Source organism: Mirounga angustirostris, unplaced genomic scaffold, assembly GCF_029215605.1.
Source record: "Mirounga angustirostris isolate CCGP_5_RB_7025 unplaced genomic scaffold, mMirAng1.0.hap1 SCAF_9, whole genome shotgun sequence".
NCBI classification, from domain to species: Eukaryota; Metazoa; Chordata; class Mammalia; order Carnivora; family Phocidae; genus Mirounga; species Mirounga angustirostris.
The window spans coordinates 117,068,163-117,094,938 of record NW_026991717.1 but is presented as its reverse complement, the minus strand read 5'-3'; the positions used below and the strand labels follow the sequence as shown (position 1 = coordinate 117,094,938).

At 50.5% G+C, this 26,776-nt stretch overlaps 1 protein-coding gene across 4 annotated transcripts in view; it reads right to left on the bottom strand.

Moving 5' to 3' along the window:
- Positions 1-10,976: 10,976 nt before the first annotated feature.
- The window catches only part of LIN52 (lin-52 DREAM MuvB core complex component), a 135,366-nt gene continuing 119,566 nt past the window's right edge, over positions 10,977-26,776 (bottom strand). For 2 of the 4 annotated variants that reach the window (XM_064571337.1, XM_045901222.3), the window contains one exon: positions 10,977-11,131. In XM_064571337.1, the coding sequence (XP_064427407.1) occupies positions 11,039-11,131 (93 nt within the window). In that variant the 3' untranslated portion in view covers positions 10,977-11,038. Of the gene's footprint in view, positions 11,132-18,338; positions 18,415-26,776 lie in introns of all 4 variants that reach the window. The other 2 variants (XM_045901215.3, XM_064571340.1) reach the window with 2 other exon arrangements.

The window sequence follows — 26,776 nt, the reverse complement described above, 5'->3', positions numbered from 1 at the left end:
CTGGGGGAATGTTCAAGGGCTTGCCATCACAGCAGAGATCTGCTTTCCCCCAAGTGTTGACAGCTGGGAATCTCTTGGATTGGTCTCTTGTCTCCAACATCATAGACCTTGATGCTCACTGATCCTATTCTTTCCCCTGTCATCTAGATGACCGTCTCCAGTATTTTGAGTGGTGGCCCCTAGAATAGCTTTTGCTGTCGTCTAGCCCTGATTTTGTCACAGGGAGATCCCTTACTTTTTTGTTTTGGTTATTTTCCATGGTGCGCAGCATCCTCTGCCCAGGGAGAGCTACAGACACGGTTCTATTCCTGTCTCTGGTACTTACTCATGTGCTGTGGAGTGAGTCTTTTAGCTTCTCTGTGCCTCAGTTCCTTTACCTGTAAAATGGGAATGGTGATGCCTATCCTGGCTTTCTTAGAGAGTTCTTAAGGAAAAATATGCATGAAAGTGTTTAGAAGATGGTGAAGGATCGTATAGAAATCTGGTCATCTTTTTCCTGGTTACAAACGATGGCTCAGGATATATCAACCATCTCCTTTGCAAGCTTTCATTTTTTCTACTTTATACTTGTCCACAATTGCAACTCATCTGCCCACCTTTCTCGTTCTTCAGTCTTTTAAGACCCACCCTAGATTTATATCTGTTGACTTGGTATTTTACTATATATAATTCATATATGGATGGCATTTATTTATTGAGATTTACAACTACCTCTGGCAATCCCCATTAACATTTATTGAGTGCTTACTATGTGCCAGGCATTTTGCTGAGCCCTGTACATGAATTACCTTATTCAATACTCACAAAAAAACCTATGAGATGGGTATTCTGTTACCTTCTTTCTACAGGTGAGGAAACCGAGTCACAGTATGCTTATGGTCAAGCAGCTAGTGAATTGTGTAATCAGTATTTGAACCCAAATTAGGCTTTGTGGCAGCAAGACTGTGTCAGTTCGAGTACTCTAAGGAAGCAGATGCCTCGGCAGAGTTAGGAGTACAAGTGATTTGTTGGGGTGGTGGGTAGCACCTGTGAAAGGTAAAGGGGGAGGCCTGGACAGGAAGAGCCTTAGATCACAATGCAGATCTCACAAAGTCTCAGCCAGTCTAAGAGGGAGCTCTGGAGATTGCCCAGTTTGACTTGGGTAGAAATAGCCAGGCCCCGGTCTCCCCACCTGCCATGTAGATTCACTCAAATACTGCAGTGGGTGATTATAACTAACAATACTGTACCATGTACATGAATGTTACTAAGAGAGTTTAAATGTATTCAGCACAAAAAAGAGATGGGAACTAAGTGATGGGTTGGAGGTGGTAGCTAATGCTATGGTGGTAATCATTTTGCAATTTATAAATGTATCAAATCAACACGTTGTATACCTTAAACTTATAAAATGTTATGTGTCACTTATATGTCAATAAAGCTGGGGGGGGGAGTAGGGGAGAAACTACTGGTGGATCTCCAAGAGGCTGCAGCTGGAGGCTGTTCACTAACCTCACTCTTGCACCTGAATAGCAAGTCTTTTTTTTTTTTTTTTAATTTATTTGACAGACATAGCGAGAGAGGGAACACAAGCAGGGGGAACGGGAGAGGGAGAAGCAGGCTTCCCGCGGAGCAGGGAGGCCGATGTGGGGCTCGATCCCAGGACCCCGGGATCAGGACCTGAGCCGAAGGCAGACGCTTAACGACTGAGCCACCCAGGTGCCCTAGCAAGTCTTTCTTGAAAGGACATCCACGCAGTGCAACTCCATGGCTTCTGCAAATACGGTATAACAGACAACATCTGCATCTCAGCGAGTCTTTCTCTTGCTCAGGGTCCTGGGCTCCAGGCCCAGCGAGGCTTGGTTTAAACTGCAGGTTGGTCTCAGGTCGGCTTCACACATCTCATTCTGGGACCAGTGGCTACCAACACATGCTCTTTTCCTTGCTGTGGTCAGGTGAGTAGAGAGCCAGACCACAAGAGCCCGTTTCAAGTCTTTGCTTAGGTCCTATCTGTTTACACCCCATTGGCTGAAGCTAGTCACATGACCAAGAGCAAAGGCAATGGAGTGGGGCAATAAATAACCCCCCAAGGGAAGTTATGCCAAGAGGGGAGAAGGCGGGAAGAATTGTGAACAAATGCATACCCCATCCGGCTAGCCATCTGGCACCAAAGACTACACCTCGGCCATTTTGTCGTAAGTGGCTAGTACAGCACCTGATATGAAGTATTATGGCGCAGTAGCTAAAAGCCCAGTTCTAGAGTCAGGGGCGCCTGGGTGGCTCAGTCGGTTAAGCGACTGCCTTCGGCTCGGGTCGTGATCCTGGAGTCCCGGGATCGAGTCCCGCATCGGGCTCCCTGCTCGGCGGGGAGTCTGCTTCTCCCTCTGACCCTCCCCCCTCTCGTGTGCTCTCTCTCTCATTCTATCTCAAATAAATAAATAAAATCTTTAAGAAAAATAAATAAATAAAAAAATAAAAGCCCAGTTCTAGAGTCAGACGGCTGGGGTCAGACCCTGGCTCCAACAGCACAAGCTATGCCATCTCAGGTTTACTTGACCTCCGGGAGCCTCAGTTTCCTCTTCTGTAAATAGGGAAATTAAAGAATCCATGTACTTGCTGTGGTGCCTGGTCCATGGTGGGCCCTCCTAAGAGTTACATTTACTTCTAATCCTTACAACAGCCCCGTATAACGATGCCTTACTGTTTGCTACCCCAGAACTGCGTGTCAGTCTGGGAACCCACCTCCCTCCCCATGTCCTAAGATACCTTGCAGCAGTGGACCTCCCAACTCCTTCACCTGTGACCATTTCCTCCAATGCATTCCCATCAAAACTCAGGTTTAGGACACCGCTCTGGAAAAATCCCATCCCATCCAGCACCTCCTTATGCTTCTCTTTCGTCACCCTGTGGAGAAGGTTGTTCTTTCCCACTCGGCCAGGGATCTCCTCCAGCCCATCCCAATTTCCTCTTGTTTAGAGTCACCACTTGGCACAGCCAAGGGTCAAGATCGGGGGAGATGGTAAAGGAGGTGGGAGGAGAGACCCCTTTCCAGCACTTCCCGGAGGGAGGAGGGACTGTGGTGGGCACAGTAGGGAGCACGGAAAGCCAGCCAGGGAAGGTTTAGCCTGCAATCCAATTCCACTTAATATCCCATAATAAAATGCTGTCAACATGAGTTTCCTGTTCAAGTGGATTTGTTAAGAAGGCTGGGGGAGGTCAGAGGTGCATTCTGGCTCTCCTGGGGTTGGAGGAGGGACCGGTGGGGTAGGGGGGTGCCTCAGGCATGAGGGCCCCCTTCTCACCCATCCCCGCTGCAGTCCAGACAGGCTCTCAGGAAGGAGTTTGTCACACTTGTCTGTCTCCGTCAACCCATGATGACTCACAGAGGGGTCCTTCACCCCCCTGGAAGGAGGCTCTGTCTCCTCTAATAAGCATCCAGCCACCGAGGCAGAGATTGTGATTTTAATGTAGGGGATTCAGACCTGGACCAGAAGGTGGGGTAGTGTGCCCGGATGGAGGAGGGTATGTATCAGAGCCCCTGAAATTCCACCATGAAGGGGGAGCCACAAGGCCAACACTACGACAACTTTAGGGGACAGAGGGCTGCTTAGTGAGAAGCCTAAAGGTCTGGGGTGGCCTCAGCCCTCTTGAATGACAACTCGGGGGTGACCTCACCTAGTTACTCAGAATGGCTGTTGTCTGCCCATCTCTGCCTCCCTGGCTGACCCACTGCCAAGCTTTCCTTCTTCGGGGGAGGGGGGTGCAGGGGGCACAAGCCTGATCTCCCGGGGTCCTGAAGTGGCTGGGCTGCCTAGGGAGCCTTGAGGGGGAGCTTGACCAGAGCTGACTACTGAGTGGTCACCATGGATCAGGCACAGAGCTGGGGACTATCCTGATGTCATCTTGTTAAATCTAGGGAGCAGCAAAGGAGTTAAGGCCGGGGAAAGAGACGGCGGGAGGGTGGGGGGCTAGTATTCTTCCCGTTTTCTTAGGGAGTAAACAACAGCCCAGAGAGTTTAAGAAATGAAACCAAGACCTCATGTAGTGAGAGACAGCCCTGGGGTAGGTGCCCACAGGGGCGGTGTGACTTCCCAGTGACTCAGTCACGGCCTTCAGGAACCCAGCTTGGGCTTGGAGGGGGAAGCTGGGGAGGCTGCAGAAAGGTATGAGGCACAAGTTGAGGGGATGTGGTCAGACCATGGGTCCTCTTCCTGGGCCTGTAGGCGGGTGACACGCGAGGCCTATGAGACCAGGAGCGGGGGTGGGGGGGCAGCGAGAAGGGTAGGGCTGGGCTTCCAGTGCTTTTGTGAGCCCTTCTAATTCGTGTAAATGAGGGTTTTTAATTTGTTATTCTGGGTTTTATTTCTATTACCATCTCATTTGCCTCTAAACCCTATTTCGCCCTAGCCTGGACCGAATTCCATTTGATGCATTAGGACTAATTCTCCTCCCAAAGGGTTAGATGTTTTCTCCACACACAAAAGTCGCTTATTTTGGATAAAGAGACGATTAGATTTATCTTTAATATTTTAATGGCAGCTGGGATTAGTGGGCAAACAGCCCCAACTGGGGTTGTTCACTGCGGATTAGGTTCTGATAAACTCTCAGATGGGGAGCTCCCCCACCCACTCTACTTTCTGTTTTCCACAAAGTGCTTTTTATTATTTTTGGTTGAAAAAAAAAAAATTCCCTTGTCTTTTGGAGCATCATAAATTCCATTTGCTGTTTTCTATTAAATCAAGTTGATTAAATTCGTTGTGACTCTTTGCACATAGATCTTTTTAATTTTAACGTCTCCAGCATAAAATCTTTAATGGTGCAATTTGAAATGGCTGTAATATACAGTACAGGCCTTGATAAAACAGATGGAAATGAGGCTCTGCCAGGGAGGGGGTCCTGTCGGGGGGGTGGAGGCAGAAGCAGGCACAGGCCTCCAGGAGAAGGCAGGGAATGACTCTCTGCGCGGCCTAGAGATCTGTTCCAATCCCAGCTCTGAGCAGTAACCTTGGCCGCTATTTCCGGATATTTTCTGCTTACTGTGTTGGGTGGTAACCTTGGTTGATGTCTGGTGGAGTGCTCACCACGTGCCTGGCACTGTGCACGCATTGTCAATAATCCTTACAAAGAGGCTCAGAGAGGCCTCATGCTCAAGGTCACCCAGCACACTGGTGGCAGTGGTTGAGGCCAGGTTGTCTCTGGCTGGAGGCGCCTCTTCTCACCTCTTATAGCCTCCATTTCCTTATCAGTGAAATGGGGTGATCAGTGCTGCCCTGCTTCCCGGGTGCTTGGAAAGATTAGGTGAGGTCCACAAATGGCCTTGGGAATGGTATGGGGAAGGGCTCTCCTGGGGACCTGGGGGGTGAGGCCAGCCCATCTGGGGCCCAGAGGCCCTACCATCACTGGGAAGAGCTGAATTTTGAGACCCTGGGAGTCTTCCTTAACTCCAGGGTCAGTGAGAGGCCCAAGGGACCTGGGCTCCCCCTGCCACCACCTCTCCAGACTTCAGGCCTCCCGCTTTGGGCTTTTCTCTCTGTCCCCCCACCCCCCGGCTCTAATCCTGACCTCATCAAGTCCTGGGAAGGGTTGATCCACAGAAGCAAATCCCTCATTCGGAGGGACAAAATCAGCTTAATTTGCAGCAACTTGAAGCAGGTCTTTGCCAGGATTTGAATATCAAATTATCCCATAGTCCAGGCTGGCCTTCAAGGCCTCCTGCCGCAATATGGACAGGCATGCTCTGGGTTCCTCCGGTGAGATTGTTCTGCGAGTGAGTGGGGCTGGGCTGGGCTGGGTGTGCGTGGAGTGGGGGCACCAGGGGGCGTCAGGGGTTGCTGAGGAAGGCAAGAGCACTGCAGCTCCCAGGCCTGGGGGATGGGAGAAGGTGGAAACCTCCTATTCATGAGACTTACGGGGGGTGGGGTCTTGTCAAATATGCAGATTCCTAGGCCCCTCCCCAAACATAAGGAATCAAGGTTTTTTTTTAAAGATTTTCTTTATTTATTTGAGAGAGAGAGACAGCGAGAGCGGGAACACAAGCAGGGGGAGTGGGAGAGGGAGAAGCAGGCTTCCCGCTGAGCAGAGAGCCCGATGTGGGACTCGATCCCAGGACCCTGGGACCATGACCTGAGCCGAAGGCAGACGCTTAACGACTGAGCCACCCAGGCGCCCCCAGGAATCAAGGTTTTTATACTAGGAAAGCTTGGAAAATTCTGGAGCTGCTCAGTTAGCCAAGCAGCATATACTTATGTAGCGGGCACACACTTGGTACCTCCTCACGTTTTGAGGAAACCAGCCTCCTCTGGCATCCACTCCATCCATCCCCAGCCTGTGGCTCCGCAGACCACGATCCCTTTGCCCGCTGCTCGGCGATGACTCCAAATGCCCAGCTGCTCGAGGGTTCCTCAGCCTTTCCTCCCAGGTCAGTGGGCCTGTCTCCTTCCTGCCTGGCAGACATCCTCTGATGTCGGCCGCACAGGACACAGTGCTCAGACCCAAGCGGTGGGGGGCAGACCCCTCTAGGGGCATATCACCCCCCAGGAAGCTGTGAGCTTCTTCAGGAAGGGTGGGGACTCTGGGTCTGGCCCCAAGCCTCCGTCAATATTAGGTGAGACATACTGGTCCTTCCTACACAGTGTGCGCCCCTTTGGGACCTTCAGTGTGAAAGCGGCAGCTGGGACTGCTGAGATAGCTCCCTGTGGGGCCCGTCTGTCCATCCGACACCGTCGAAGCCTGAAAAATCCTGTCCTTGTCCTCAGAGAGCCCACAGCTGGGGAGAAAACAACATGGTGTGACCAGCTCTATTAATACCCACAGGGGCTTCTTAAGCACTCACTATGTGCTAAGCACAGTTCGAAGTGCTTTTCCTCTATCCACCCATTTTATCCTCACAAAAACCCAATGAGGTAGGAAATTAAACACATCCACTTTATAGATGAGGGAACCGAGGCACAGGGAGATTAATAACATGCTCAAGGTCACACAGTTTTAAGTGGTGGACCTGGGATTTGTACACAGGCAGTCTGATTCTGAGCCTGTCCTCTAAACCACTTTGCTCTATGTCCATCCATCTTTATGTGGAACTATTTATGTATGTTACTTCTCCGTAAGTGACTTGCCTTGTTTTTAAGATTTTATTTATTTATTTGTCAGACAGAAAGAGAGAGAGCACAAGCAGGGGGAACGGCAGGCAGAGGGAGAAGCAGGCTCCCCACTGAGGAAGGATTCCCCACGTGGGACTCGATCCCAGAACCCTGGGATCATGACCTGAGCTGAAGGCAGATGCTTAACCGACTGAGTCACCAAGGTGCCCCGTGACTTGCCTTGTTTTTAAAGGCATAATTGTAGAGTGTTTTGGGAGCATAGAAAAGAGCACTAAACCTACATGAGGACAATCAGAGAAGGCTTTTCAGAGGAGGCATTTTATTTATTCAATGTTGTTGTTGAGCAACTATTGTGTCCCCGGCACTGATGATGCAAAGATGAAAAAGCCATGGTTCCTTTCCTCCGGAGCTCACAAGCTGGGAGACGAATGCCTGTAAGCAGATGTGCTAAGTGCATTGAGAAAGCACAGGGCATTATGGGAGCCTTGGGGAGACCCCAAAGCTGGGGAGATCAGGGAAGGCTTCCTGGAGGAGGTGCATGTGAGCGGAGAGTGAAAGGATGAATGGGACTCTCAGAGACATGTCCCCTCCACTAAGTCCAGTCATTCAGCTGAGGATAAGGGGGCCCAGAGGCTCTGCTGGGCACTCAGCCCTCTTTCTCTTGGCCAGACTCTCTTCCACAGAGCCTTCCTGGGCAACCAACCCCAGTCTCTTCTCTGACTGCCTACCCCAGGCAGGCAGACCCCCTCCTGGGGAGGTCTACATCCCCCAACTCTTGTGTGTTCCTGGGAGGCAGGGCCTGAACACCAGACTCCTGACTGCCCAGGTACTATGCCTAGTAGGGGTCAGGCTGGATCTGTCACCGTGGCCTCGGGAAAGCCCAGTGGTTTGATTTGAGGGCACCTGGAATTTAGAGCAAGAAGGAGCCCAGAAACCACACAAGCCCACTTAGAAGGAAGGAGTGAGGCCCAAGGAAGTAACAGGAGCTGCCCAGGCCCCACAGCTGAGATGGTACTCAAACTCAGGCCCCCAGCGCCCTGATCTCCTCTCTGGGGTGGTCTGATCCCACCTGGGCTCTCCTCTAACCCTTGCACCCCCATGCCTGCCTAGCCTGATGGTGGCCAGGGTAGTCTTGCCTGAATAACGATGGTATTGGCTCAGATTCAGGGCAACTAGCTGGCTCTTGGCTTTTCCTTTTTATATAACAACTAATCTCCTTCTAATCAGCCATTATTAAATTATATTCTGTTTTTAATTCATTCACAGATCACCGTTGGGACAGCTGGATGGATAATTGGGGAGAGATAATTTATGTAAATGAGGAACAGCAGAAGGTAGGGGAGAGGGAGGCTGAGGGCCAAAGGGGGCCCATCCTGGGCCCAGGCTGGGGAGGGGGCAGTGAGCTGGTCCTGGCTGGAAATGGGTGACTGGGGATGCTGAGGGGATTGGGGCTTGTCATGGGACCTCGGGGCTCCTGACTGATTAGATTGTCTGTCAGCATCACTTTGAATGCTTCTGGCTAGTGGGGAGCCCACTGCTTTTTGGGGGGCAGTTCTCAGATCCATCAGCCCTCCTCATTAGAAGTGGATCCTGAGAAACAATAAAATGTCCTGGAGAATTCCAGGGTCAGAGCTTTGTTTGATTACAGGTCCATCACTGTGTAGCTGTCTCTCTCTCTCTTTCTAAAGATTTTATTTATTTGAGACAGAGAGGGAGAGAATCTGAAGCTGACTCTGTGAGGAGCCCAAGGTGGGGCTCGATCTCACAACCATGAGATCATGATCTGAGCCGAAACTAAGAGTCAGCGGCTTAACTGACTGCACAACCCAGGCGCCCCCGGGGAAGCTGTCTCTACCCCTGAGTTTCCCTGTCTGCCTGCTGAGGGGATGTTGAGGCCTCGGAACCTCTGAGTTCCTATGCTCGGCTCCTGGTGGAGCATGGAAGGTAGCAGAGGAAGAGCCCACACCTGGCCGACCTGGTGGCTCGGATAAGTGTGAGGACTCTGTGAGTCCAATGCGCCTCCCACTAACATTTGCCTCAGGCCATGAGGCTTCCTTCTGGAAACACAGACTAAATCCACTTCCTCTGCATAGCTGGCCTGTTCCCCCGGCTGATAACAATTACATCAGCCACACACACCTCCGTGTGTTCCCTCTGGGCCAGGGGCTGCGCCAAGCACCTGCTACATAGCAGCTCACTGTATCAGCAGAAGAGTGCATGAAGCGGGCGCTTCTGTCTCCACCTTACAGATGGAAACACCTGGGACCTCAGCTCTCTCCTGACGATTCCTGCAACAGAAACTACAACAGAAGCCTGCTTAGAAGGGGACAGGAGGCTCATAAAACCGGGAGCCCAGCTGGAGGCCATTTTGGGAAGGTGCCTTGGGGACCAGCACACAGGGGTAGGGCCAACAGGGGAGGCAGGTCAAGAAGGCTGGACTTCCAGCCCTCCTGGCTGTTCCTTTGGGGCCCCAGGAATCAGGTGTGGGTGGACACAGGTGTCTGATGGGGCCTGCGGGGGTGAGGACTGCATGTATCTGGGGCTGGCAGGGGCCAGTGGGTAGGGCCTTGGACCATTCCCAGAGGGAGGCAGGGGATTAAGGAGGGTCAGGGAGGGTGGTCCCAGAGGGTCCGGCAGAGTAATGGGATTAGCCTTCAGGCAGTGAGTGAAAGTTATTACCCTGTGGGGCTTCTGACCTCCCACCCGAGGCTGCAGCTGTCACCCATTCCCAGGAGAGCGTCACTAACAGTGCCCCCACCCCCACCTTGAGGCAGGCTGGCACCCTCTGCCCCCCTCCCCCCCCCCAAGGCTTTCCTGCTGCGATCATCTGTCAAGGGGCTGGCCTCCTAGCTTTAGCCTCCTGCCTACCCCTGACAGTCTGGGCCACCCACACACAGTATACCCTAGCATTGCCCTGTGCCTCGGTTTCCCCGTCTGGATAGGAGGCTACAGGGAGGATGCTTGAGACCCTGAGGGACAACCTGTGATGCATGGAGGTCCGGGCCAGACGCCCTGGGTTTCTGGTTCTGCCCTGCCTTAGCCGGGCCACCCCGGACGCGTCTGCTAGCCTCTCTGGGTCCTAATGTACGGCAGGCGGGCAGGAGCACGGCAGGGTTTTCGCAGGAGAGGGTTGGGCCAGGGGGCGCAGCGCGGGCCCCTCGGCGGAGGTCAGGGGGCCCGAGGCCTAAGGACTGGAAAGGGCCCGCGGTGGCCGGAGCCTCGCGGAGCCGGAGGGCGGGCTGCTCCCGGCTCCCCCTAGCGGTGAAGGCGCGGAAGCCCCTCCGGGCCGGGCGGGCGGCGAGGCCCCCGGGTCCCAACCCTGTCCTGACCCGCGCCTGACTCCCGTCGTGAGGGCGGCCCTCCTTTAGCTTGCGTGCCGGTCTGGTAACCCGGAATTGTCCTAGGCCCGGCTTAGCCAGCCCGAAGCCCAGGCATCGGGGGCGTTTGCCCAGGCTGGCTGCGCGGGGCCTCGGGGTGCCCAGGAACCCGAGGCGACCGTCTGTGACCAGGCACGAGCAATTCCCTTTCGTAGCCTCAGTTGCCTCGCGGTACACGGACGGCGGGACCCGGGCAGTGGTCCAAGCGGTTGACTCGAACCACCTTTTTAAACGTAAAACAATTCAGAGCCCCTCAGGGCAGCACTTTTCCTTCTCCCGCACTTTGAATGGTGACCCAACACTATTAGGCATTCACTAATGCTTTTACATGAGGTGATAGTTTCTTAATCTCAACAACTATATAGGTTTTAAAATTATTTTTAAATAAGCACTACTCTTTTAAGGAGCAGCTTTAACCGTGCCGAAAAACTGGGGGATTGTAGAGTTCTCAATATACCCCACATCCCAATCACCCTGTGATCAACATCTGACATTAGTACATTTGTTAACGACCTCAGACTGATACATTGCTACTTGAAGTTTGTGCTTTATTCAGTTTTCCTTGGTTTTTACTTAAAGTCCTTATTTCTGTTCCAGGATCTCACACAGGATACCGCATGACATGTCGTAGTCGTGTCTCCTTAGGCTCCTTTTGGCTGTGATGATTTTATGTAACTTTAAAAGGGAAAAAAAAAAGTACACGTTCAGGCAATGGAATATTGTGGAGCTATTATTACACATTCTGATCTGCAACGATCTCCAAGATAGTAGTAGTATGATAAGGAACATTCAGGATGGTATATTTTACTTCCACCTTTTTTTAGCGAGAGAGAGTGGGGGAGGGGAGGGGCAGAGAGAGAGAGAGAGAGCATATGGGGGTGGAGGGGCAGAGGGAGAGGGAGAGAAAGAATCTTAAGCAGGCTCCATGCCCAATGCAGGACTTGAGCTCACGACTCTGAGATCATGACCTGAGATGAAATCAAGAGTCTGACGCCCAACCGACTGAGCCACCCAGGCATTCCATGTATATGTAAGTGTATATATAACTATTTTTAAACCTCTGGAAGGCTATCTGAAAAACTGGTTACTGGTTGATTATGGGAAAGGGAATCAGATGACTGGAGAACAAGAGTGTGAGGGAAGCCCACATTTTACTGTACACCTTTTGTATTAATTTGTGGGTTTTTTTTTTTAATTTTATGTATTTATTTGTGTGAGAGAGAGAACACAAGCAGGGGGAGAGGCAGGCGGAGGGAGAAGCAGGCTCCCTGCTGAGCAAGGAGCCCGATGCGGGACTTGATCCCAGGACCCCGGGATCATGACCTGAGCCAAAGGCAGATGCTTAACCGACTGAGCCATTCAGGCGCCCCTGTATTAATCTGGTTTAAAAAAAAAAACTGTGTATGTGGGGCGCCTGGCTGGTTCCGTTGGTGGAGCTTGTGATTCTTGGTCTCCGGGTTGTGAGTTCGAACGCCACGTTGGGTGTGGAGATTACTTAAAAATATAAAAAATAAAAACTGCGTGTATGCATTACCTATCACGACAAACATAAACATCAAACATAACAGTATATACAGGTATAGTATATTCATTGAACCTCTCCCTGGGCTCTGTACTGTTTGTATCATAAAATCCAGCCCCCAACTCTGTGAGGACGTCCCCCCGGTTGGGTGCTCCTGTGGCTCCATCAGAACCACAGGCGTGGCTGGTCTGTAAAATGCCTTCCCACCCGTGGGCCGGGACTCCTCTGAATATACCCTACCTGTGTGCTGGGTGCTTTGGGGTGGAGGGTTCTGGGTGGGGTCCAGGTACAGATACCTAGACTTACTAAAGTAAGAAAGGACACAGGAGGTGGGGGCCTATGGGATCTGGGATAGGGTGGTCCCAGAAAGACAGGACTGCGGCTTCTCACAGGCGCTGTTGCCCCTGCCCCCGCAGTCTGGCCGCCTAAGCTCCCCCTTCGCGTGGCCCTGCCTCCGCTCCCCGGCCTGCGTCTTCTCCATCCGAGCCCCGATGGAACTCTTAGTCTCAACTCCATAATTTCCAGAGGGTCAAATAGGTCTGGGCTTAAGGCAAGTTCCTGCACCTTGTACATGTCAGTATGTGACAGGGAGAAACAAATTACCTCCCCCAAATATTTCACAGGCCTTGCTGTGTCCTCAGCACCAGTTTAGGTGCTGTGTTGTGGGGTACAAAAGAGGAAGCAGGCCTCTCTCTCGGGGGGCAGCCTACAGAATGATGTGATTTCAGGGCTTTTAGGAAGGTCCCACTGCTCCAGGTCCCTCCCTCTCCTTCTGGAGATCCACTCAAGCAGCTTCATTTAAATTATGGGTCCGATCCCTGTGGAATTCAGCTCCCCTAAGACAGGTCAGAGTTTAGGCAAGTCTCCCAAGATTTCCCTCAATCCCTACTAGAAGGGCCCTTTTGAAGGCCCTCTGAGATCTTGCTCATGCTCCCTGGGCAGTGAGCATTTACTGCTTCCTTTAGCGTACTCAGGCAATATTCTCTCTTTTCCAAACTCCTCACGTCCTTTGTATGCCTCCGGGCCTTCACATTTGCTGGTCCCTCTGTCTAGAATACATTACCCCTTTCAAGGCTCAACTCAAGCTTCCCCTTCCATGGGAGGCCTCACCTGCCCAGGCCCAGGTGGAGGTAGCATCCACCTGACTACCCCTCCCCGCCATCCCCACCCCTGGGCACAGACCTGATTGTTGGAGGTGGACAGGATTCAGAAGGATCGGCATCCACATCGGGCTTTGCCATCCTGCCAGCATCTGGTAGGTACTTAACAAATCCTAGCTCTGTTCCTCACATCTCCAGAGTGTGCCTTAGTGATTTGTGTTTATCCAACCATCTTCCCTTTACACTGCAAGCTTTAATTAGTAGGCACAATAAATGTTTGCTAAATGACTTAGTGATTTAACCAGGGAAGGGGAAGATGTTTCCAAGCTCAGAAGCAAGGCTGAGGACCTCTGCTGCCCCAAGAAGCAGGGAGAGGGAGTCCTGTGCTAGGGTCAATATAGGAGGTACAGATGAGAAATTTGGTGGTTTGATTTCAAGGGATGATTGGAGTGGAATAAGGGGACAGAATTGGATGGGTGTGGTGGCATCTGACCATCAGTGGGGGCACACATCTATCCAGCTGGCCCCCAGGCTCAACCTGCCCTATGCTAAGCAGAAGGGGCACACTATTCAGCCTCTAGGGCCACGGTTGGGCACATGAACTCGGTGCCTGGACGTGCCCTCTTCTGTACGTTCTGCAGCCCAAGACCCAAGTAGGAAGGGGCCCTTATTTGCTCTCTTCTTCCTGGTCACTAGTTAGAGACCTGTGGTCACTTCATCTGGTGAGCTCTGTATGGCACCCAGGGCTCTCTGTATGCACCCTTGAAGGTGGTGGGACATGAGGGCTGGAGAGCAGATTATAGCCAGCTTCTGGCACCCAACATGTCCTCAGCACCCACTGACATTTTTCCAGGGTTGTACTGCAGAATCTGGGGATACATCGCACCGTTTGAATGGTTCTCTGATGAGGCACCCACCTACTTCCTTCAGTCACTACTAAAATCCATTGAACACTTAACAGGGGGCCGGTGCTTCACAGGCATAATCTCATTTAATCCTCCCAAAGATCCCATAAATTCTCTTAAAAAATTATTCTCAGGGCGCCTGGGTGGCTCAGTCGTTAAGCGTCTACCTTCGGCTCAGGTCATGGTCCCAGGGTCCTGGGATCGAGCCCCGCATCGGGCTCCCTGCTCCGCGGGAAGCCTGCTTCTCCCTCTCCCACTCCCCCTGCTTTTGTTCCCTCTCTCGCTGTGTCTCTCTGTCAAATAAATAAATAAAATCTATTATTTAAAAAAAAATTATTCTCATCTTTTTTCAGAGATGGAAACTGAATCAAAGAAATGAAGTCACTTCCTAGGGTCACAGAGCTCACAAGTGGCAGGGCCAGATCTGAAGTCAGTCTGCCTGCCCGCACAGGCCTGAACTTCCAGCCAGGACCTGGCCGCTCCCCCCTTCCCCCCCAAGCTCTGTCCAGCTCGGAGCCCAGCTTCTGCCCCCGCTCTAACCAGAACTACCCGGAGTTGGTACGTCCGACCCGAAGCCCTCCCCTTCGCCATAGTCTTGCTGGCCCCGCAGTTTCCACCAACAGCTGTCCCACCTGCCTCCAGGCTCTGCACCTCCCTCTCGTGACGCACAGTCCACCCAGCTGCCCAGGAGGTCCAGGGGGTCCGTGGGGTGTAGGGACCATGGCGGGCAGAGGGCCCTGGTGCCTCTGCGCCGGGCGGGTAGCTGAGAGCGGTGGGGAGGCGGGCGCGGTGCACCGCGCTGATCCTAACCAAGTTTGCCAGCCCGGCTTTTCTCATGGCTCCCACACAATGGTCTGCTTTGTGCCCACCTGCCGATAATGCTTAATTAGGCGAGGAGTTGATTAATTTGAGGTAATTGACAGCTAATTAGAGGCCCACAGGCTCATTAACTTGACATCCTGTCTTCGTGAATTGGCTGAGTAGGGTCAGGTGACGGAAGCCGTTGCTTTCTACCCCCCCTCAGCCCTGTGGGCAAAGGTGAACACCTGGGGGGAGGGCTGGGCCGAGCCCGCGGTCAGGTGGGGCAGTCCCAAGGCCAAGAATAGAGGAAACCGAGGCATGGAACGAGGAGGCGTGTGCTCTGACCGTAGGAAGGCGGGAGGGAGCAGGAATGGACGGCTCATGGCATGGGGGCAAAGGAAGGCACTGAAGAGAGGTAGGTGGCTATTAATGGGGCCAACAGCTGGGAGAAGGGGCAAGGGCAGAGGGGTGTGCGGGGAAGCCTATTGGTAATAAGCATAGGCTTTGAAGTGAGACAGACCTGGGGTTGAAGCCCAGCTCCACTACTAACCAGCTAGGTGACCATGTATTAGTGACTCTCTAAGCCTCAGGCTTCTCCTCTGTAAAATGGGGACAATAGTTTCTACATCTCCTGAGAATGTGGTGAAGAGTACGTGAGACATGGAAGTAAGGGATTTAGACCAGTACCTGGGAGCCTGGGGAATGCTCAAGTAAGTTAACAACTCTCGGCAGCGGGAGGGAGTGATGAGAAGAGAAGGTAGGTGGGTGGGAGTTGTTGTAGGGGGCGATGGAAGCCCTCTCCCAAGAGGCGCCACTGTTCCTCTGCAGGAAGCCTGCATGCCTGCAGACAGCACTGCTGAGGGTGTGGGGAAAAGATCTCATTGTTGCAAACACTCTAGGGGGACAGTTCAGCTTGTGACCTTTGACCTAGCAATTCCCTCCTTAGAAATCTATTCTACAGATACACTCGTACATGCACAATGAGTTGCATATAAGGATATTGGTTCATTACAATGTAGTTTGTAACAGCAGAAGACCAGAAACAACCTAAATGTCCATCATAGGGACTGGCTAAATAACTTATGGTATATCCATACAGTGGGATAGTATGCAGCTGTGTGATCTGTATGTACCAATATGAACAAGACCCAAGATAAATTAAGTGGGGGAAAAAGCAAGATGTAGGACAAGGTGTAGCTCCCACAAGCTAGTGACTCGTGGCCTGAGGGTTAGGGGATGGGGAGATGTGTTTTTTTACAATGTGCTTATTTTATTTATTTTTTTTAAAGATTTTATTTATTTATCTGACAGAGAGAGACACAGCGAGAGAGGGAACACAAGCAGGGGGAGTGGGAGCGGGAGAAGCAGGCTTCCCACTGAGCAGGGAGCCCGATGCGGGGCTCGATCCCAGGACTCTGGGATCATGACCTGAGCCGAAGGCAGCCGCTTAACGACTGAGCCACCCAGGTACCCCTTTACAATGTGCTTATTTTAAATATGGTTTGTATTTACTGTCTTTTCAAAAAGCACTGTAAAATTAAAAAGCAATAGAGCTTTTTTCTCTAAATGAAACCTAACTTGAAATCTGAATTCATAAGGCAGGGTGGCTCTGTGGAACTTGGGGGAGGGGTCCGATCCTCCTCACTTCCTTCCTCCTCCCCTCCAAAGGTTTCAAGGGGGTTTGAAGATCATCTAGAATTCAGTACTATCCAACAGACTTTTTATGATGATGGAAATGTATGGAGTTCTGCCCTGTCCAGTATGGTAGTCAGCAGCTATATACGGCTATGGAGCAATTGAAATGTGGCTAGTGTAATGAGCTAAATTTTAAATTTTATTTACTTTCAATTTAAATGTAATAGCTACATGTGACTAATGGCTACCTATTTGGATAGCACAGAAATCTCCTCAAGGGACTGAACAGCCCAGCCATCCTAGCCTCTGTCCACACATCTCTTTGCTAGGTGTGGGTGGGGGTGAAACCTTCTAATGGTCCTGGGAAACTTGGTTATAGAGAGAACTGGAGGTCTTTTCTAGCAGATTCAGAACTGCATTGGACAGAAGCAAGTCACAGATGCCAGGAGCTACCCTAGAATGCCAGTTCTTTTAGGAAGGATCACCTAAATGACCCATGAGTCAAAAAGCACATCTGTAGCTTTGAGATCAGTCATCCGCTCCCGCTGGGAGGAATGTAATAATGCCCTAGGTGACCGGAGGCCATGGATTCAGGCATCCATTCGACAACTGTGCACCGAGCACCCATGAAGCGTCAGCTCTGGAGCGACAGGGAAACACAGACCAGGTCCAGGCCTTTGAGCAGCCCCCAGTCTCGGGACTGAGTTCCCAGGGGAGGGGCAGATAGAGAACGATACTCCCTCACAAGACAGCTCCAGCATCAGGGTTTCTATCACCCTTGGAGTTTGGCTCACAGCCCTTCCCTATGCCAAGGTCACAGAGGGAAAGCACAGAACAGGGCCCCCCAGCCCTTAGGCTCATTTGCTGGCAGAGCATGGAAAGTGGCTGCCAAAGGAACATGCTGAACCTTCTCTATCCTTCCCTCTGACTCTATAGCTTAGAAGCCAGGATGAGTCTGAGATCTTCTAGATTCTCCTGTATTATTGTCCCAGTCAACTCCATGGGGTTGTGGTAGCTTTCCCTAAATTTCCCTTTAGAGGCTCAGAGGACCCTAAATTCACTTGTTTTAATGGGGGCGTAGACGACACACAGTAAAGCATGCAACTACTAAATGCACAGCTTGATGGATGTTTTTGTAGCTGTTGTCGTTTGTTTTTTAAATATTTTATTTTTTTAAAGATTTATTTATTTTAGAGAGCGTGTGCAGGGCAGAGGGGAGAAGGGCAGAGGGGCAGAGGGAGAGGGAATCTTTTTTTTTTTTTTTAAAGATTTTATTTATTTCTTTGACAGAGAGAGACACAGAGAGAGAGGGAACACAAGCAGGGGGAGTGGGAGAGGGAGAAGCAGGCTTCCTCCTGAGCAGGGAGCCCGATGTGGGGCTCGATCCCAGGACCCTGGGATCATGACCTGAGCCGAAGGCAGCCGCTTAACGACTGAGCCACCCAGGTGTCCCGAGGGAGAGGGAATCTTAAGCAGACTCCCTGCTGAGCACTTAGCTGGATGTGGGGCTCCATCTCACACCTGAGATCACGACCGGAGCTGAAGCTGAGAGTCAGATGCTCAACCTACTCTGCCACCCAGGTGCTCTTCGATGGATGTTTATATACTCACATGCATATAGTCCTGTGTAACCACTAGTCCGATCAAGATAGAGAATATTTCCTACACTCCAGAAGTCTCCTACACTCCAGAAGACCCCAGTCAATACCCCAAAGTAACCACTATTCTGACCTCTACCACCCTAGACTAGTTTTGCCCATTCTAGAATCATACAGGTATGCCCTTGTGTGCCTGCCTTAATTCTCTCATTCTAGTTTGTGAGATTCATCCATGTTACTGTGTGAAGCACAGCAGTGTGTTTATGACAATTTATTCATTCTCTTGATGGACATTTGGGTTTTTGTCAATTTTTGACTCACACGAATAAAGTTGCTGTTGACATTCTTGCACATGTCCTTTGTTGGACGCCAGCACCCATTTCTGTTGGGGATATACCTAGAAGTGGAATGAACAAAGACTATGTATTCCTCAAGGTCACATAGACTTGGTGACTCCACATTCCTGGCAGTGAGGTTTTGAGGTAGGTGTGGGGAGTCAGCTTTAAGTGTCCTCCTGGGGAACTATATGCCCCCACTGTCTGTGGAAGGGTGATAGCTCCTATTAGAAAAGAAAGGGTCAGGGAGAAAGTCAAGCAAAGCAGCACAACATGGGTTGAGGCCATATGACCACAAGGTCAGAAGCGTGCTGCATGAATGGAGGCTGGGAGAACAGCTGAGCACAGCAAAACAGAAGCTTTCATTTTGTAGGGTGGAGCCAGTATAAGGAAGAAGCAAGAACAACTGAAGTTCTCTGCAGATTCTTGTTTATTTAATTCACCTCATGGAAATTAAGTTTCTTTTAAGTTCTCTCTCTTTCTGCCTTTATTTACATAACCAACAGCGTACAGAAGAATGTTTTTGGTAACCCAAATATCCTGTTGGCTTCACAGAGATGATAAAGCTCGGTATTTGCGTCTTGAACATTTCTAGCCCTGCAGAAGTCCCCCTCAAGGTCCTTCCTAGTTGGTCTCTGACAAGGGTAACCACTATTCTGACTTCTGTCATCATAAACTAGTTTGTGCCTGTTTTCAAACTTTACTTACATGGAATCTGACAGTTTATGTCAATAGTCACTGAGCATTTATTATGTGTCAAACACATCACTAAACTATCAAACAGCATCTCATTTGATCCAACAATCCGCTTGACTGAAGAGAAAACCAATTTCAACAAGGCCAGGAATACTATCGGAAGCCAGAAAACTATGAAGTAGCAGAGCTTGGGTCCAAACTAGAGTGACCAACTCTCCCATTAGCAGGACTGTCCCTGGCCCTGGGTAACCCCCAAGTCCCAAGCAAACTGGATGGTTAGTCACCCTAACTCAGACCTGGATTGGACTCAAAAGCCACATTCCTTTCCTTTGGCTTAAGATTTCATTCCAATCTCATGGGGAATGTTCTGTCTGAAAAAAACCTCTGTGATATCAGCATTCTATTTGGGTTTGTCTGTTTGTCTTAAGTAGGCTCTGTGCCCAGCATGGAGCCCAACATGGGGCTTGAACTCACAACCCCCAATCAAGATCTGGGCTGAAATCAAGAGTTGGACGCTTAACCGACTGAGCCACCCAGGCGCCCCTTGTTTCTTTCTTTCTTGGCTTTGTTTCATTTTAAAGAAAGATTTCATTGAAAGTAGATCTGAGGGGTGCCTGGGTGGCTCAGTTGGTTAAGTGACTGCCTTCGGCTCAGGTCGTGATCCTGGAGTCCCTGGATTGAGTCCCGCATCGGGCTCCCTGCTCGGCAGGGAGTCTGCTTCTCCCTCTGACCCTCCTCCCTCTCATGCTCTCTGTCTCTCATTCTCTCTCTCTCAAATAAATAAATAAAATCTTTAAAAAAAAAAAAAAGAAAAAGTAGATCTGAGTAGGGTAAGAACAAAATTATTCATATTAAAATGCCAGAATTGGCATTACCAACGTATCAAACAAGGATTTATCCAGCATCTATACATTGAAAAAGAATTTTAAGATAGTCCCCGACTACAAAAAGTTTATCATTTACTTGGAGGGTTGGGAGTAAAGCTTAGGGAATAAAATTAGAGGGTAATAAATGGTAATAATAATCACCCACATGGTGTACATTATGTCCTAGGGGGCTTACATGTTCTATCTCATTTAATCCTCACAATACAGCTATGAGATGTGTACTGCTCTTGTACCCATTTTAGACAAGGAAATCAGGGCTTGGGGAGGTTAAGCGATTTGCTTAAAAAATTCACTGAGCTGTTCACTTGATATTTGTACCCTTAATGCAAATGAATTCTACTTCCAAGCCGTGTTCACCTAATGGGAAACCACTGAAAGTGGGGAAAATTTTTCTTTCCCCAACTCCTTTTTTTTTTTTTTTAATAATCTCACACCCAACATGGGGCTCAAACTCACAACCCCAAGATCAAGAGTCGCACGCTCTTACTGACTGAGCCAGCCAGGTGCCCCTCCCCTACTCTTGAATAGCCTATTCCCAATAATTTGGGGCAACATTTTTAAAAATGTGTTTTGGCTTATTTCATCTTTGTCCTTCAGATCAGAATGCCATTTTTAGCCTCAATGGCTTGAATACAAATAGGCACAGCTTGGGGCTGTGAAGTCAGAGTCCAGCCTTGCCCAGGAGCCCAGGCTAATACAGGCCACCAGGGGCCACAGCAACCTGCCTGGCCCCATAGCCCGGCTCCAGTCTTCTGGCTGCAGTCAGGTCTGCCAGGCATATTCGTACAAGGGGATCTGTCCCCTGGGTCCTCAAGGCCAGCTCCTCTGTTTCCCTCACCACACCCCAGACCTTATCCCTTCACTCAACCGCCTGCCCCGCCACCCATCTCTGCTTTCCAGGTTCACCGGCCCCCACCCAGAGGCACCTTCATCATTCCTGCCTGACACGTCGACTTTCATTTTCCTAAGACGAACCTCATTTGACAATCTCCTGCCCATATTTCTAAGCTCTCTGGGCCTCGCGGTGCTATTCCTCTGTCCTCTCTGGGGTTTGGGACACCAATCATCTGCAGGTTTCATTAGCATGCTGTTTACCCCTGTCTTTCAGATCATTAATGAAGATGCGTAGTGAGACACCCATCCTCACAGCCCCCACCACGTGCCCCCTCCCGGGCCCCGCGCGGCTGGAATCATTATCCTTCCTGGCGTGACAGGGTCAGAACCAAACCAATTTGCATCAATCTTTGGTGATATTGTGAGGTGCCGCCTGCCCTGCAATCCTCATGTTGTAACAATCGCTTCGGCTCTCTGTTCTGGCGTGTTCCTCTCTCCTCCGGGAGGGCTGACCGGATGTGGTCGCCCCAGCTCTCCAGGCTGAAAGCCCCTAACAGTCAGGCAGGATTCAGGGCTGCGCGTGGCTGGTATTTTCCCTTTGTTTCGCTATCCCGAGCTGGGCAGAAAGTAGCACCCCTCTGGGAAACAGGATGGACAAGGACACATACTGGTGACCTGGAGGAGGGAGCGGGCGTCTCCGGCACAGCATTTTTCTTACTCATCATGACATCTATTTCTGTTGAAGGGAAATGAGGAGCAAGGCTCCTTAGGGCCCTCCAAGGCCTAGTCAGACGCCTGGGCCAGTATATTCCAGGTGCCGGGGCCCGGGGTGGATGAGCCATTTCTTGAGGACGAAGTTCATTCTTCTGCATGATTTTCATGTGACCCAGCCCCTGATGCTCTCATTCCTTCTTTATCAGTTCCGTAGCTCTGCTTCCCATCTCGCAGGGACCCTGACTGTATATACATGTGTTCCCCGCCTCCCACATGCCCCTTGTGTCCCTCAGATCCCAGCTTGCACAGAAGGCACCTCATGTCCTTTCCTGAGGGTGCAGCGCCTCTGTCTGGCACTCTGGGATGAAAACAGAGGAGCATCACTCCAGGCTGGCCTGACCTGCCTACCCCCGACTCCGAGTTCCTCTTTTTTTTTTTTTCCTCCCCCTTCTCTCTCAGTTGGGAAGGGAAAATGAGCAGGAAGAAAGCAGCGAAGGAAACTCTCATCAGCACGTCTGAAGTAATGTTTCGCATGCCCCAGAGCTGGGGAAATTCAGCCTTAGGAGTCGACAGTAAAATTAGGTGAGATATATTGTTCTGTGTGGGGATGGACTGAGGAAAAAGAGCTATTTCGCAACACTGACTGCACATGTACTGAGAGAACATTTTTCTGTTCCTGAGCAAAGGGTCTGTGGTCTGTGAGGAGGGCTGGGCCCTGGGACGGAGTGTGCTTAGGGCACTACGGGGGATGGAGTAGGGTCTACGACAGGGCTGGATGCTCAGTAAATACTTAGAGGTTTACAGGTTGATAGACATGTTCGTACACAAGAACAAATCTCATTACCATAAACGGATGTCACCGGTGAACTCTGTGCGCACACACACGTGCATGGTACTAGGCTGGGCTGATAGGGCATTTTAAGCCCCATATACCTGTATACTCGGCTCCAGAGGCTTCCCCCCATGTTATGAATGCAACACGTGCCTCTAGAGTTTGGAAAATGTAGGAAAAAAACCCCCAAATTTCCCACAATCCTCCAAAGAGGCAGCAAGTACTGTTAATACCTTGGTCTATTTCCTTACAATCCCCTCCCCCCCATATTGGATATTATGTCGTGTTTATAATTTTACATCTTGCTCTTTTATTTTCGCTTATCATGACAAACCATTTCTTCCATGATATAACTTTTGCAAACCTACTAACTGCATAATAGTTCACTCTGTGAATGTACCATTATTTAATCAATAGTTCTGGGTACGAAGGACCTTTGGGTCAGTTGGCTTGGGGAAAGCGGCACTGTGAGAAAAGCAAGGGATGAGGGTCCTCCAATAAGAAAGTGGAGACAGGGGCGCCTGGGCAGCTCAGTCGGTCAAGCATCTGACTTTTGATTTCGGCTCAGGTCATGATCTCAGGGTTATGAGATCGGGCCCTGCGTGGGGCTCTGCACTGAGGGTGGAGCCTGCTTGGGATTCTCTCTGCCCCTCCTTCTCCCCATTCTCTCTCTCAAAAAAAAAAAAAAAAAAAAAAGTGGAGGCAGAGACAAATGGAGGGGAGGAGGAGGCCAAGGAAGAGGTTCTCAGGAACTTGCTTTCTCCATTCCTCAGAGACCATTTATGGTTCTGACCCCTGCACAACCCTCGTGGCCCTACCCAGGGCTTTGCTGGTAGCTGCAGCCAATGCTTCTCATTCCCAATCAGCCGAAAGTCACTGACTTTTCCAACCTCTTTTCGGCTGCTCCTTTGTGTGAAGCCGCTGGCTCAGGCCCGCTCGGCTCCTGGGGCTTGGCCGCATCCCGGAAAGCCCTGGGATGTGACCTTCAGCCCTGCTTGACCCTGAGGCCCCGGGGTGCAGAGGCAGGCCAGGCTGTTCTCCATGGGCTCCTAGAGAGGGCAAAGCCAGGAGGAGGCTGCTATGGGGGGAGTCCAGGCCCAAGTGAATCCTGCTCAGGCCTGGAAAGGGAGCATCTGGAAGAAGGATGGAAGGATTGGGGGAGGGGTGAGGTGGGGAGGGGCGGAGGACACAGCAAAACAGGGAAGCGCATTCCTGGGCAGTGACTGCAATAGTATGGATGCTCAGCAAATGTGAGGACCATCAAGACTAGTGAAGCACAATGAGTTGAGGCTCATGCCAAGCTCAGTATCAGCTCAGAAACCTGCCGCTGTCACAAAGAACACCTCTCCTTCCCTGTTCATGAGTAACAAACAGTCTTCAATGCCACTGTCTGCAGAGTCAGCCGTGATATTTGCTGCATGTCCATACGAGCAGAAGCTGCCCCAGAGGCTGGAAGGAGGGGGGCAGGAGTACCCAGTAAATGTCAGCTCTCTGGAAGAGTGAGAGAAATGGGTTCTCTGCTTCACCCATTTCAACTGTTCTAGGTAACCAAAAGTTACTATATTTTCCCTGTAAGAATTATGAATCTTTAACAAATGTAAGTATAGTAATTAAACAATGCATTGAATCCATTTTTAAAGATAAATCCATCAAGCACTCATATAATGGGTAAGATAGGCCATGTACTGTTCTAAATACTTGCAAGGACTAATTTAATCTCTACAATGACCCTAGGAGTTAGATGCTACTATTGGACCCACTCCATAAATGGGTAGACTAAGGCACAGAGAGATGAAGCAATTTACTTATGGTCACATGGTTAGTAGATGGAAAAAATAGGATTTGGACCCAGGCAATCTGACGGAAGGGTCTATGCCCTTATCCATGATGCTTGCCTCTTTTTTTTTTTTTGAGTGGGGGAGGGGTAGGAGGAGAGGGAGAATCTTACGCAGGCTCCATGCCCAGTGCAGAGCCCGATTCGGGGCTTGATCTCACAACCTTGAGATCATGACCTGAGTTGAAATCAAGAGTCAGATGCTTAACTAAGCCACCCAGGCGCTCCCTGCCTGCCATTTTAAAGTAGAAAAGGTTCCAAGGACACTGTGGTTCAGAGAGAAGTGAATTCATGACCACACCCTGCCTCTCTTTCAAGATCCACGCTCTTAACTTAGATTAGCAAGAAAGCTATGAACACTGAGTATCATGGTGCAGTTCTTCCAACAAATTCTTATTAAGCACTTACATTGTGCCAGGTACTATCCTAATCTGTTTATAACCAAAGAAACTGTAAGAGACTGAACAAATTTGGATCAGATTCTTTGACATCTCCCAAAAGTTATTTAAAAAGTCAAATCCTATTGTTACCTCTGTGTGTCTCAGATAGGGAGGATAGAAAAACAACAAAGCAACTCTTATTACTTGAGCTTTCTGGCTCCTTGGAGTCCAGATAATTGTTTTCTGGTATTGGAAGTCATTTTCAATTTTAAGTAAGTTTTCAAACTTGGTAGAAAATACCAATTTATTTGTAGGACTTGTGGAATTATATTTTATTTGAAATTCCATATTCTAAGGGAAAAGAAGCAGCAGATATTGGCCAGAAGCATCAAGTACAGATCAAAACAGGAAGCAGAGACCAGGATAAGATAAAAATATGTGTGAGTCCAACTCAGCTCAGAGCTTGATTTTAATTGAGATTCCAAATGCCACTCTCCCCTGCATTCCTTTGTCCCTGGCTATGACCAAGTTCATGGCTGTATCACCCCTAGTAATCCCTGTAATGGGCTGCAATCCTGGGGGAGCAGTTTCTGTTTATTAAGTGGCCAACCTCTGAGCCACACGGAGTGTGGCTGTTGATGGGCCACTTTTCTGTTTAAAAAAACAGGGATCTTCCAGGAGAGAGAATGGGGATAGTAAGCAAGGCTTGTGGGAGAGCCAGAGACCCAGAGCTGATGGGTGCTGGAAGTGAGAGCCCCCTTCCAGGTCCTGAGCTCTCCGAGCGCAGAATTCACACGTGTGGGCTGCACGTTAGCTAGCCTCGAACTCACTGACTACGGTTCTAGAGGGCTTCAGTGCAGGTCCAAGGATGGTGCCACAGTTGTAGCTGCCCACGATGCCACCAGCGTGGACACGTGGGAGAAGGGATGAGGAGACCCAAAGGGGACAACTGGCGAATGAACGGGGCGAGGCAAATAGCAGGGAGTGGGTCTCTCCCGAGGTGCCCAATTCTTAGTGCTTCAGACGGCAGCCCAGGCAATGGGACCAGGCTGCACCCGGAGCTGCTCTCCCAAACCAACGGCCTCGTCCTTCTCTGCCCACAGCCCCAATGTCTGCCTTTTGGAGTGGGGGAGACATTGCCACAGCTGCTTCGCTGTTTAGACACCCTGTCCCCTCACTGTGTCCCCCCTTCCCCCAGGCACTTGTCCTCTGGTGAGAGTTGTGTGAAGCGGAAGACAATTCGGGGCTTATTAGTGTCCCAGGGAGACATGTAACTTGTGTTGCTGGGACCCAAACAGCAAGAGTCTTAGCAGCAAACTCCAGCCGAGAAAAGACTGAGGAGTTGTCTCACCTAATTACAGGGAATGGCCCTCTTTGTGTTTGTGACTCGGTACGGTTGTCCGATCGCTTTTGATCGCTTTTCTCCATTTGCTGGCTCAGGCCATGCTGGAATTGTGCTAATTAGAAGAGAAATGGACAGAGTGATCCTGTCAGCCCTGGTTACTGGTGGGGACAAAGCGGAATATTATTCTGAGGCAGTGTGTTGTGAGGGCCCTTCTTCCAGCTCTCATTAGGAGGAAGGGGCCCACAGGAGGGGAAGGTTCCGAATGCCCGGGCTGGCGAATGGAGCACTGGGGTGTTCATGTGCTAATTAACAAGCTCTGCGAGCACTGGCGCCAACCATGAGCCTCACGGTTGCACCTGGTGCCACCTGAAGCTCATGAAGAAAACGTGTGTGGGTCAGAGTGGGAAGGCTGGTGGCCTCTTTTGGCATAGGCGGGGACGCAGCCCCAAAGCGCCAAAAAGCCTAGATAGAGAGGAGCAGTCAGTTAGAGGCCAGTCAGAACTTACAGACTTGGGAGAGGCTACTGTTTGGGGTGGGGGCTGTAAGGCTCTCTGGGGAAAGAGAAGCCCATTCAGGGGCCGTCTGGCTGGCACAAGATGAGGAAAACAGAAACCGGAGAACATGACCAAATGGTTGGACACGGATTTTGTGTAGAAGTTGAAAGCTGGTAAGAAATCATGTCGTCTGACCCCTGGGACCATCCGCCTTGGCCCACCAGCCCATTTCCTCCCTTCCTGTTCTGCCTGTTTCTCTTTTCTGTGAGGCCTTAATCCTGGAGGAAACAGAAGGGACCAGAGCATCCCACTGGAAAGGAAATTTCTTGGTTTCATCACAAAGCTCCTGTGGAAGTCCAAACACCCTTCTGAAGCCAAAGAGGCAATGGACTGACTTACCAGCTCCAT